Here is a 13,950-nt window from a genome sequence, read left to right on the forward strand (position 1 = left end):
CTTTACACAGCGGACTGCATTGGAGAAAATTAACTTTGAAGGGAGGAAAAAATAGCTATATTTATATGCATACAAATGCATGCATATGTGACGACTTTTATGGATATATAGGTATAGGCATGTATGCGTGAGTGTCTGTCTAATGGATAAGTGAGTCTAGCGTTTTCATATGCAATATATAATTGCACATAATTACTTAAATGATCCAGTGTAACATGAACAAGTTATTTTTTTTGAAAGTCCCAAAATCTTTTAAGGCAAACAGCAGATCTAGTTCTGGAGATGTGATCCATATCTGGAGCCATGATTTTAGAACACCGGTAAACACAAATTTGGCATTAAAATAGGAATATAGAGCCAGAGTTTCTATACAGCAAGGAGGATTGGGGGCACGGATACAAGGAGTCAAGGCAGATGGCAGGACCAAACTAAAATAAATGAAGTAAAAGATTACCTTAAAATGGTGTCAAAGGGGTTTTGGAAATATCGCAATACTGCTGCAGTTTCAAGCTCTATACATACAGTATAGAATTTAAGCAAATTCAGTACAGAATTCTAGCTCGGTCAACGTACACCAAAGCAAGAAATGATAACTATATATACAGAATGTGAATGATAAATACAGATTTAAAACAGTCCTGCTTTTTTCCTCTTCACTTTGATAACAGCTGTTCCTTTTTCAGACCAGCTCTACGTTCCTTTTATTTTGACTTCAGGGTTCGCCACAGTTTTCATTGAATGCACCCACATAAACTGATTAAAATACTATAGATGACTTTGTAGCATTTAATACAGTTTAGCTTGAAGTCAAATGGGCAAAACAAAACTAAAAAAAAAAAAAAAAAAGACAATTTGCAGAGAAACAAACATGAATATATTTACCATAATAACTCCAAAGCTCCTGTCTTTTTCTTTACTAGTAACCATATAATGTTTGCTGTAGCCCAAACAGGCTTCAGGAGTTTGTCAGGAGGTTTGAAGAGGACCTGGACTTTATAAATAGATTTTTTTTGTTGTATTGTTTTGGACAGCCATCTAACATATGATTTGAATCCGGGGCCTGGGCTGTGGGAGGTTAAGAAAATGTTAGTGGGCCCGACCAGTTCAGTAGAAACGTAAGGGGCGGAGGGGGACGTGGAGGTGACTGGAGGGTAAAGGGTAGTGCTCAGCAACAGCCCCCTCCGGCTTGCTGTCCTCCCTGACTGCCGCCAATCGTGGAGTTGGTGGCAGCATGCTGGGGTCCAATCTTGATGCCGTTAGCCTGTAAACACAAATAAAACACGTTAAGACACTTAAACCCTCATTTCCATTTCAGATGACAAGACCTCACAAAAGTTAAGAGCGCATGTGAAAAGATGGTGATTTAGTACTGTCACATAACGCTGTTATTATGCAGAAAATACCAGCCCCTGTAGGCCTGAATTAGTGGGCCGCTTTTGTCAGCACTGAGGCGGGAGAACCTCTGGAGTGTTATTCCAGCGGTAACACAGAGACGCAGGGAAACCTGCCAGAGCTTTAAAAACACACACACCCAAGCTGGTGGCACTTTCATTCATCACACAAAGCTATCTCCTCGCCAATTTTTCCCTTAAGCGGGCTCACGTTCAAAACCGACACGCAGTAGCGAGGCAGCACTTCTGTAAAAGTTCTCAGGAAACTACATTGCACCAAATCTGATTTATAGTGATCTGGGGTGAGCTCACATGTGAGCCTTGAGGTTCCTGGCCAGGATCTCTATCAGCTGATGCGGTTTGGACTCTGTGCCTAAACTTAAAAAAAACAAAACTTTTCCTACTACTGCAGTAAAATAGCTGCAGTGGGCTCTCCTCCATTAAACTGGCTGTAAGATTTGAGGAATTTACGTGTTGGCTCCCAGCCAATAGAGAGAAACTGAAGGGCCAGAGGGCTTGTGTGGAGCTTTCCCTGAAGTACATCTACGTTCCTGGTTAGTCATCATCCTGCTCCTTCCTATCACTTCATTTGTACATTCATTATAATTGTAGAAGTATTCACAACAATTACACTTCTGAACATTTTAGAGCCTGTTTCAATGCCTGCAATCACATGCAAACCAGTATTATAATAACTGCTATGCCCTATTGGCTATTACATTGGAATTTGCATAGATTTGAGGACAACAATGTGGCTACTGTGGGAAAACATCACCACTGTGCAAAGGGTATCAACCATCCAATGTGAGCCTCTAGTATATGATTGAACTTTTATTAAACCTATTTTTTATGAAAAACAATGAAGTGTTTGTCATATTAGCAGCTGTAGTTGCATGTACGTATAATTAGCTAAGCTGTGAATGAGTTAAATTTAAAAAAAAAGTTTGAATCATCATATAGTCCAACCTAAGAATTCACAACATCGGTTAAGCTGGTCACAGAGCCACAATGTTTACATTTTAGTGGTTGTCTCTGTATATTAAATAGGGAAACTAGCAAGTCTGTGCTGAAGGTTTCAGAATCTACCCACCAAACCATACATAATAGATTTCAGTGTAATGCTACAGGAAGTCCTCTTGACCCAATTATTTCTAACTTGTAACAGCAAACAAAGAATGAGCTTTCTTGTCATATGGGTTACCTCGTTGTTTATATCAAAGACTCCCTCCTGGATCTTTTCATAAATTTCCTTGGCCGTGTTGATAAATGCCTGAAACACAAAAAGAGCCATATGTTATCCTTGTGATTAAAATGCCACCCTTCAACTGCTTTATCTGATAAACTCAAACAGAACCTCAATGAGACCAATGCAAAACAGCCAATATTGGACACAAAACAATACCGCATACTGGAATCAATATAATTCATGAATAAATTAGATCAGCTTGACATAATCAAAGAGTCAGAGCTTCTACAGTTGAAGGCTGGTGCCCTCATCTGGCCGAAAGTGATGTTGTCTATTATTATTATTGGAATGGAGCACACAGTGGTCACCCAGAGAAAATAAACATGACCGTGTGCACGGCTCACCTTTAAAGTGTTAAGCCCAGCTACTGACAATTTGAAGCATAATTAACAGAGCAGCTTTGCTTTTTTTGGTGCAACTCCCTCTCAGCTCTCCAGAGCCATCAGTCCTCCGCGGCTCAATTACCACCGAGAGAGAGAAAGAGATGGCTGAGCGAGTGCCGCAGATGTGGTATGTGTGTGTGGCAGGGAATCTATGAATATGCATGAACCTTAAAAAGGAGATTGAAACGTCATAAAGGGGTGGGGGAAGGGTCAGGAGAATTCACACGACACTAATGAGACAAATTAATCATTGAGGCGTCTTATAGTGGGAGGATGGGGGGGGGCTTCCACAATTTAACACCCCCCGTTCCTTGAAAGCCAGCTCTAAGCCCAGCTTTAGCTTCTTGGCTTCCACTGCAGAGATCTGAATGTTTCTCTAGGGTGTTATTTATTTGCATGTATGTGCATGTGTTTTCACACAAGAAGCCAAACATAAATCACGACACGAGCACTAAAGATCTCACAAGTGCACAAGAAAACAAAAGTGCTGTTTTACCTCTTCTACATTTGATGCAGTCTTTGCAGAAGTTTCCATGAAGATCAGTCCGTGTTCTCTGGCAAAGGCCTCGCCTTCCTCTTTCTTCACCTCTCTCCGTGACTCCAAATCACTGCCATGAGGAAACAGATCCGATTTGAATTCAGATTACACTGGACTGTGAAGAACTACCATTCAAAAGTTTGGGCTCAGTAAGATTTGTGTTTTTTTAAAGGCTCTTACGTTCACAAAGAGTGCATTTATTTGAATAGTAATCCAGTAAAAACAAAACTTTTGTGAAACAAAATAACTGCTTTCCTTTTTAATGCATTAAAATATCATTTTTTTGCAGTCATGGCAAAGCTGAATTTTCATCAGCTATTACTCCAGTCTTCAGTGTCACGTGACACTTCACAATTTATTCTAATATGCTGAATTCGTATTCAAGAAACATTTCTTATTAACTATGCTGAAAACAGCTTAATATTTTTGTGGAAATGGCGATAGATTTTTTCAGGATCATTTAATGAATAGAAAGAGATTCTTTTTTTGTGCCCTTGCTGCCACTTTAGATTAAATTAACTTTTCCTTGATAAAAGTATTAATAAGAGACATCATGTGTTTGAATAGAAGCACTAGCACTTACTACATATTAGTTACCAATATATCATCCAAACAAATTAATCTGCTGATATTTGACCAAATATTTGAAATTGATCACTAGCCAATAATCACACCTGCTCAAAAAAAAAGTGATGTCGATGGAAAATATTTAAAATGGAAAAGTGATTGTGGTGTAAAGTTTAGATCCACAAGTCATTTTAGAAATGTGCTGTACTCTCATTTGTCTCATGTCATTTGCTGCAATTAAACAGTTACGAGCCAAAAAATACAATAAACCATTTATAATCAATATGTACTAGATAAATTAATACATACATGAGACTATAAGTAGCAATAATGATATTAATAATATAAATATTAAAATAAAAATGTATAGACCTTTTATTTCCGATGAGCATGATGACCATGTTAGAGTTGGAATGTTGACGAGCATCTTCTAACCAGGTTGTCAAGTGGTTAAACGTGTCCCTTCTGCAAATATAACAAACATCCACACAACTAAATAAAAAACAATAACCAATAAGAAGTGAACAAGCTTTAAAGTTAAGTACTAAAGATAAGATAATAAAGCAATGGAGCAGAACAGAAATATGAGAGCCACACGAGTTCGGTCTCACCTTGTGATGTCATAAACTAGCAGAGCCCCGGCTGCACCTCTGTAGTATGACCTGGTGATTGAGCGGAAGGACTCCTGTCCGGCCTGAAACACACACAGACGCTGGGATCACATCACATCACTAGTAAAAGCCTGTTTACGAGGAACAATCAGCTGCCAACGATGTCCACTGGGTATGACGCATCTTCACCACAGTCCCTCCAGGCTGCTGTTGCCCTAGGAACTCTCAGCTCTAAGAGACCAGTGTCTCCTCGCCACCAACTCTCCATCCCACAATGCTTCTCCAATGGGCCAGCCCCCAGTGAACGGACACCATTCATCAGAGTGTCACAATGTAAGATGGTCTCTGGTCAACCCAAGCCCTTTGACAGCAGGCAAACAAGCCAGGAGCACGTATTTGAATTCAATAACCCTTTCCCCGGGGCAGCTGTTAACATTAGAGTTAATGGAGCCCATTGTGAATAAATGATGGATGACACCGTTATGCCTGCCATCTGCTGGAGTGAAAGGTTACAGGAAGGCCAGACATGCAGATTCCTCCTGTTACTTCATCCAACACTCCCCCATCTTCTCTAGCTTTATCACACAGCTTGTTGAAATAACCTTGAAATAAATTATTAATGTTCCATTTAAAGACAAACTAGCATCTAGATGACATCGCAACAGAACCACACCGAAAAACCACTGTGTGATTACCCCTAATTATCCCTACTCAGGATTTTTCATAAGATAGCCTCACCCATGCAAACTCGCTATAAAGAGGAAAACATCTTATTTAATGTTTAACATGAGTTTTTTAATTTGCAAAATATATGAAAAATATATAACTGGCATCATTAAAAATAAACATTTCGATGTATAAAACAAATGTTGATGCTATGACCATGAGCTAATGGATGGAATATCATTCATACGGTGTCTCCCTCTGCTGGCCAAAATGTTTATGTGCAATTGGGACATTATCTTCCATCAACATTGTTCATAAATGCATTTCTTACACAAGGAGGATTGAACAAGTCTGCTCCTGAATGAGTCAAAATATTGACTGCTATACTGTACAAACATTTATACACGTTGGCAAAGCATTGATCCATGTCGTTTTGAGAAGTTTAAAAAAGCCCTATCATTTAAACAAACATATTCAATTACAAGGAATGCTTATAAAAAATAAACTATTTCTCAGAGTGGCATATTTTGAAAGACATGGATTGAAGACTACGTGATCCACTGAAATATTTCATTTGAGGTCTTTGCCCATCAAGAGCTGCAGCTGTAATCACAGAAAAAAAAAGGAAAGAAAACAACCTTTCTTTATTTTATCAAGAAACTATTAAATTGATCAAGTGACAAAATAAATTTGTAACAAAAGATTACGATGTCAGATAAATGCTATTCTTTTGCACTTTCTATTAAATCAAAAAATGCATCATGACATTCTTCAGGTTTCAGCACAGCTGCTTGTTACTATGTTTCTTAAGCAGCATATTAGAATGATTTCTGAAGATCATGTGCACTGAAAATTCACAATGCCTGCTGAAAATTCAGCTTGGCCATAACAGGAATAAATAACATTTTAAAATATATTAAAACAGAAAACAGCCATTTTAAATTGCAACACTGTTGTTTTACAATATTACAGTTTTTAATCTATTTTAGATTAAATAAATGCAGACTTGGAGAACATAGACTTAGACATTTTTTTTAACAGTACTGCACATATACAAAGTCATGACTAAACACTAAAGAAGAAGATGTACATACTTTCCTGAAAAGATTATTCCTTATATCATGCTGGTAGTTAAAGGTAGTGATTTTTTCCTCCAATAGCAGCACTAGCATAAATCTGCATACTACCAGACAGATGAGTGAAAGAGGTGCCTAAAGAAATCAAACCTATTCTTGTGTCAGCCACAGGTGCTCTAAACCAATGGATTCATGATGTACTTGCTCATTATATACATTTTTTAAATTTTTAACACAAAACAACACTGGCACAGCCCTGCACTGACTGGACCAGGGGCCCGTCCTTGTTCGTCGCTTATTACATCCGAGATCAAATGACACATCCAAGATGATATCATCGTGCTAATCATGATCCGGCTAATTGGGTTCTTCGAACACACCTGTTGTGTATGATTAGTATCGCTGGATTGAGTTATCGGAGATAATTGCGCGTTCATGTGTTGGCTTGTGTTGGGATATGTATCGATACTCGAAACCATGATCAGCAGTGCAGCGATTGGCTGGTGGCAAGACGACAATGTAATGACGTTATATAGTTTAAAATGACCCCCGACGAAAAACTTGACAAATTTCTGGACTTTTATAAGGAAACAGCCAAGCAAACAAAACTACATAAATGTTATAATAGATACATGAAACCGATAATTTCATTTTATATTTGGACAGATTTGTTACGTGACAGCATTAATGAAAGTTTAAATGATTATTATTTTAAATTATTGTCCCTGGATCAGTACGATACTCTTGTAATAAAGTAGCGGTGGTAGCAGACATATTTTGAGTATTAGTTCTGGTTGAAAAGAAGCGATCTAATCCTGTTTACATGAAATAAGCCTGCTCCCGAGCAGGTTTAAGCTTACGGACCTGTTGCTATGACAGCAGCTCCGGGATGAGCTTCGAAGAACCAAATGATCCAAGATCACGCCAAATCGTCGACATTCAAATCCAGCTAACTGAGATAGCGACGTACGAAGAACGGGCCCCAGAAGAGCCGTGAGTGGTGGATCTTTCCAAAACAAATAACAGAGGTGAAGGTAGAAGTGCGCTGAGCCATAATGATCTTTTATTTTGAAAAAAGGCCGGATGCTCTGTGTTATTTTCATGGATTTTATATTAGTTTTTGTGGTGTATCTTATTTTTAAGACATGTTTAAACGTCACCATAGAGACCAGAATCAGTGAAAAAAAAGTGGGTTAGAGGGCAGAGAGGATGTTATTCATGTTATGTTGTTGGCACGATGTTACGAGGACGCTGCTAACGAACACACATACAATTACACAGTGGATCCATGTTTATTATTATATTTAAAATATACCACAGGTTTTATGCCAGTCGTATCATTTTATTTTGTTGTATTCATCCGTCACACCTTAAAGCCCGGTCCGTGAAAAATTGTCTGACATTAAACTGGTCCTTGGTGCTAAAAAGGTTGGGGACCACTGCTCTAAACAGTGAAGAAAAAAAAAAAGAGCCAGGTGAGCAGCCCACATCATAAAAACGACCCAGTTAGAAACCTCTTCTCCGTGGAAATCATTTTGAGCATGACATCAGGTTTGTTGACATGTCTTTGGAGGGCAGGGCTTTAGAAAGAGATCATGTGGATGAAGCAAGGGCTGCAGGTTTACCCCTGCTGGTTAAAGTGGTTACTACACCATTTAGCTGCAAAGAGCATCTTCCACCCCTAAAGGCTGATATATACTTCTGCAGCAGATCATTCTGGGGAGGCTCTTAGAAAGCTGAAATTGGTTAATTTCTCTTGGTCGGCTGCCTTTGACGTCCGAGCTCAGGATAGTTACTAGTAAACTGCAGGGGACTTTGTTTTGATGCCAATCAGCACTGTCATTATTTTCCTGTGTCTCTAGAGTCATTACTCTCCTAAATCCCAAATGTCTCCTAAAACCTAAATGTCATGTGACCAGCTCAAAGTGACCTGGCAGCAGAAATGAACTCCCTCAGGCATACTGCTGCATTAGCATTTTTGCATGGCCAAATCTGTCTAACCAGGAATAAACTTTCCCACAACATGGTCTCTGTGTCAGTTTCATATATCAGCCATAGTAACACTCGCATCATTTACTAAGGGCTGACCAACCTGACTTGCCACACAGAGATCAAAACAGCAGACCAAAAATGTCAAGTCATTTTCTACACAAATAAGGTGCACAAAAATAATCAGATGACTTCAATCTTACCGTATCCCAGATCTGAAGTTTTATCTGTTTGCCATCTATAGTGATCATTCGTGCTCCAAATTCAACACCTGTCGAGACAAATGAAAGCAGAGCTTGATTCGTGACTCATGCAGCAGCACAGGGCACTGAACACATCACCGCAGATTTACAACAACAATACTGATCAGATCTCCCATTTTAAAGCATTAGCAATATAAAACTTGACAATATGGTTATCAAATGGCAACTTTAAATAAATTTGAATACATTTATGGAGTAGATGGAGCCTGTTCACCCGCACCACAAATTTCACTATTAAGTGCTTACAGAAGGTTCCTTATAAAAATACTTCAAGGAGACTGGCACCAGTCTGCTTCCCGTGCTAATGATACCCATTCCCTGCTGTTTTAATTAATGAGAGAATATGTGGTTGAGTTAAAAGAGCCTTACCGATAGTGAGATCATGCACCGGCTGAAAGCGCTTATCTGTAAACTGTAATAATAGGCACGACTTCCCCACACCTGCAAAGCAAACACAGAGGGTCACACGTGAATAGCCACAATTAGCCTCAGGCCAATACATCTGCTCTATCCCATTACATCAAAACCATTTGTTCAGGATATAATTGAAAAATTGTAAAAAGTGATAGGGTTATTTCGGTTTTGAGAGTAGAATAGGCCTTCCACTCTCATCTTACTTCCCAACAATGTGCATAAACATACAAGGTTTATTTAAAGCCATTGTAAAACCATCTCATTATTACTGCTACAATGAATGAGAATAAAATAAAATGCACAGAGATCAATATCAGACAAATTAAAGGGAGACACATAAGGGCCGATGAGTTTGATACAGCATCGAAGACAAATTACCTGATGGACTGATAGAAAAAAACAAAGATGTCTCCCATATTTAACATTTAGTGTGTGATGTAAATCAAAAAAAGCAAACAAACAAAAAATAAAATAAAAGCACACCTTTAATTAGTTTTTTCTGTGTACTTTAAACTATATACTTGTTTCTTATTAAAAGTATTACCTGCTCCTTTAATGTTATTCCATATTTAATGAACTACGTTAAGTAAAATCAGTTCAAGACATTTTATATTACCGGCATAACTAAATAACCCATCCCCAAAATTAAAATTAGAAGAGCTGCCATGATACGCAAAACAGGTTAAATGCTTATGACATTAGGAGGAGGCGTTACCATGAGCAACAGCCGTTGCCAAGCAAACAAGCAGCATTCAAAGAGCGCTCACAAGAGAGATGCATGGAGACAACACAACAATGATGAAATTACAATATGCAGACTACACTCTACATACTGAACAATAGAAACTAACGTGGAAAAACTTGTGTATTGTCTCTTGTGGATAATTGTGACGATATAAATTATCTGGTAACAGCTGGATGTTGTTGCTTCAATCTATTATTATGTCTATGGCATATGTTCATGGCAAGCAACTGAAATCAAACTAATAAGGATGAAATGCTTTTGGTTTAATTTGCTGAAACTAGTTTGCATATATGCATGTACCACTTTAAGACAAAAATTGCAATTTCACGATGCCTTAAAATGAGCAGCTAGATCAAGTTGCAGATGAGCATCATCTGACCTGGGTTGAGCAACATGCAAATGCACAAGCATGTTTACACATCACTTTTACAACCACAAACCCAATTTTACAGTTGTTCAGCATTTTGTGAAACGCATTAGGGATTGTAGAGTTTATGATGGTTGGTTTGGACTTGATCACAGTTCAAGGCCTGATACAAAAGGAAGAAACTCTTTCACTCTAGATGTGTCAAGTTAGGTAAAAAGTTGAAATGCAGTGGCTTAATAACATACTAATCATCAGATGTTATGGCACAACCTGTACTAAGGCGTAGTTGTCAAGATTAAATGGATACTACACCCAAAAACTAAAATCTTGCCATAAATTTACTCACCCTCGTGTTTTTTTAAAATCTGTATGACTGACATTCTTCTGTGGAACATAAAATGTTTTTTGAGACATTCCCCTGGTTTCACAGACAAGGTTTAAGCCTAGTCCTAGACTAAAATGTAAGTCTGAGAGGTTTTAACTAAAAGAAACTTGCACTCACTGATCTTAAAATAAATCAGTGCATTTGTTTTGTCCCAAGATGCACACCAGTGATGTTTCTTTCTAAGCACGTTTATAAAAATTGCTTAAATGTCTTAATTGAACTATGATCTAATCCTGGCTAAGTCTAAGCCCAGTCTGTGAAACCGGGCCGTTATGTTTTTAGCCCATACGATAGAAGTCAATGATAAGCAAAACTGTTTGGTTACCAACATTTTTCTAAATATCTTCTTTTATGTTCCACAGAAAAAAGTCATCAAGGTTTGAAATGCCATGAGGGCGAGTAAACAGAATTTTTGTTTCCTGGGTGAACTATTTCTTAACTCATTTATGCTAGCGGTCACATTGTGAGCATACTCAGACTGACAGACACTGTTTAGCTGTAAAGAAAATGATATAAAACGTGGTTCAGTTTTGCAAAAAATGTTGAGCACCACCACTACAGTACATCTCCACATGAGGCAGGAAAGAGGCTTCTCAGTAAACGAAGCAATCCTACCTATTATTCTGTCGATGAAAAGCTTGTTAAAGGTTACATTTGCAACACAATAGAGCACAGTTTCAAGATGCATTTAAGTACACCAACAAAAGAGTCTTCCTTATGATGATTTTGGTGCTGTAGGATTCAGTGCAACAAAATCCTCAATACAACATGGAAGTCGTCGTTTTGGGAAGTCGTGGCCTAATGGTTAGAGAGTCGGACTCGCAATCGGAAGGTTGTGAGTTCGAGTTTGGGCCAGCAGGAATTGTAGATGGGGGGAGTGCATGCACAGTGCTCTCTCCACCCTCAATACCACGACTTAGGTGCCCTTGAGCAAGGCAGCGAACCCCAAACTGCTCCTTGGGCGCCGCAACATAAATGGCTGCCCACTGCTCCAAGTGTGTGTTCACAGTGTGTGTGTGTGTGCTCTTCGGATGGGTTAAATGCAGAGCACGAATTCTGAGTATGGGTCACCATACTTGGCTGAATGTCACGTCACTTTCACATTGGTCGTGCAGTTAAATCTAGTCCTTACCAATGTAGGAAAACACTGAGCATACGATTATTATATGCGGGGGAAAATGCATTATTTGGGGAAAAGGGTCCCTGTCCTTTATATTAAGTGTAAGCTACTTGAGTCAATATATACAGAGTGAGAAAGAGTTTGTATGGTATGTATTGGTTTAAGGGTGTGTTAAAGGGTACTGGTAGTGTCAACAGAGCATTTCAAATGTAACTACAAAACTTACTCACAGACAGTGGTGGCTCTTTAGGGGAGGCATAGCTTGCCCAAAATTGAGGTGAAAAGGGGCAGAGGATGATTTATTGTTAATCAAATTCACAATTCATTTTGTTGTGCACAATTAAGGCACTGTATCAAATGGTTATTTGTTAGTACGTAGTAGTTAAAGACACTTAATATAAAGTGGGCCTGAAAACACAAACAAGCAAAACCAAGATGTAACCTGGAATGAACTGGATGCAAAATCATATGGACAATGTTGGATGGCATTCAACACCATTAGCATGATATTAATGTTTATTATCTAGCAAAATATTAATACTGAAAAAAGAAAACAGTGCGGAACTTGTGGAGGGATGAACACTTTTGAAGGCAGAAATACATTTTTCTGCTGTTTTGCCGTATCTCTTGAGGAAAGGCCTACAGTGACACAAACCTGGTGAGAACACTAGCAGGCCACAATTACACGGGGTTACCAGCATCAAAACACAAACTGTAAGATCCTGACTCATCAATGGGAGAATGGAGTAATAAAACAAAGGAATATACTTTATAGCCACTGCGCACTAAACGGGTTTTCCTCTAATAAGCAAACGCCATTTTCAGAGGTGTACGTTAAATAGCTGCTAGCGATGTTGGCTACCTAACATTAGCCAGGCTGATGTGGCCTTTAGTTGGGCTAGAAAAAGATGTAACGTTATACAAAACAAGCAAACACCGTGCTAGACGCAATGACACGTACACAACATGTTGCTTTTTCGCTCTACGTTACGTGTCATGCGAATAGAAAGCTGAGATGCTGCTGTTGTTATTGAGGCAGACAGCTGATGTGAAGCAGCACTTAGCTTGGATGCTAGCTCCCCCCACCCATCCGAAAACAAAAGACCGCGAGAGCATTATAACTACACACCGCTGCCGTGACACGAAGCACACACTTAGAAATCGACTTTACGTATGCGATAGTGCCAAGGCTAAGAGCTAACGAGGCAGCTGGAGAGAAAGGCAGATTAAAAACAGGCTGTCGGTCATCCCACCCTCGCTACTGACTGAACCACGTCATTGAGTCCAGCACTGCGGAAATAAGAGACTCGCGCTCGCTGCTTACCCGTGTCTCCGATTATGATGTATTTGAAGAGATACGCGTACGCCATGGCCAACCGGTCTTGTAGCAACCTGTCTTGGCCTTACTAAAATGGCTCCTTGAAGCTAAAACCGTAGAGATGAGTGTGTGTGATATATGCCTCCGCTAAGCCAGCCCTTTTCTTTCCTCGACGGGAAGGAACAATAAACAGCTCGAGCTCCAGTCGGCCTACGTCACGCGTCCCGCCTTCGCCACGCACGCAGAACAGTGGAGGCTGTGGACTACACCGGAAGTTCACTTACCTAACCGCGGTGTGTGTCAGGTCAATGTCCGTCGAGAGGGCAGGGGGACAGAATTTATAGTAGTTAGTAGTAGTATATTATAGTTAAGTAGGCGTGAAATGAAAAATACGTAAACTTACATCACTGGTAGTAGTTATAGAACTGTTTTAGTCCCTACTCTGAATTATGACCTGATTTAGTTCCCTTAAACAGAGTTCCTAGAACTAAATCTCTTCCTAGTTCCTGTGGTTTCTAACACACCAAAAGTATTTCAGCTCTAGGAATTTAGAAAAGGTTCCCCCGGTGCCATTCACCTGCCTCCACATTTGCAATGCCCACATCTCAAAATCCAGTCAACAACTGATGCATAGAAGTCACCACTATACATTTTTTTCAATAATCTGTTACTCTCAGATGTACATCACAATACAGAGCAAAATATATTTTCTGTTTTATCATGGTTTAAAAGGCACAGTCCACCCAAAAATGAAAACTGTCATAATTTACTCACCCTTAAGTTGTTCCAAACCTGTATGAATTTCTTTCTTCTGCTGTACACAAAATAAGATACAACCTAATTGTCCTAACAGACCTAATTGTATTTTGTA

General features: G+C 39.1%; 1 protein-coding gene across 1 annotated transcript; it reads right to left on the minus strand.

Moving 5' to 3' along the window:
* Positions 1–224: 224 nt before the first annotated feature.
* Positions 225–13,315, minus strand: LOC132096577 (ras-related protein Rab-2A). The gene is made up of 8 exons (XM_059502021.1): positions 13,086–13,315; positions 9,100–9,171; positions 8,671–8,738; positions 4,737–4,819; positions 4,498–4,590; positions 3,517–3,628; positions 2,593–2,661; positions 225–1,261 (listed from the first exon to the last, which is right to left on the minus strand). Exons 1-8 carry the CDS (start codon positions 13,129–13,131, stop codon positions 1,166–1,168), a joined length of 639 nt encoding a protein of 212 aa, XP_059358004.1. The 5' UTR covers positions 13,132–13,315; the 3' UTR covers positions 225–1,165.
* Between the last annotated feature and the right edge of the window lie 635 nt (positions 13,316–13,950).

The sequence above is a fragment of the Carassius carassius genome, chromosome 20 (genome assembly GCF_963082965.1).
Source record: "Carassius carassius chromosome 20, fCarCar2.1, whole genome shotgun sequence".
Lineage (NCBI taxonomy): Eukaryota > Metazoa > Chordata > Actinopteri > Cypriniformes > Cyprinidae > Carassius > Carassius carassius.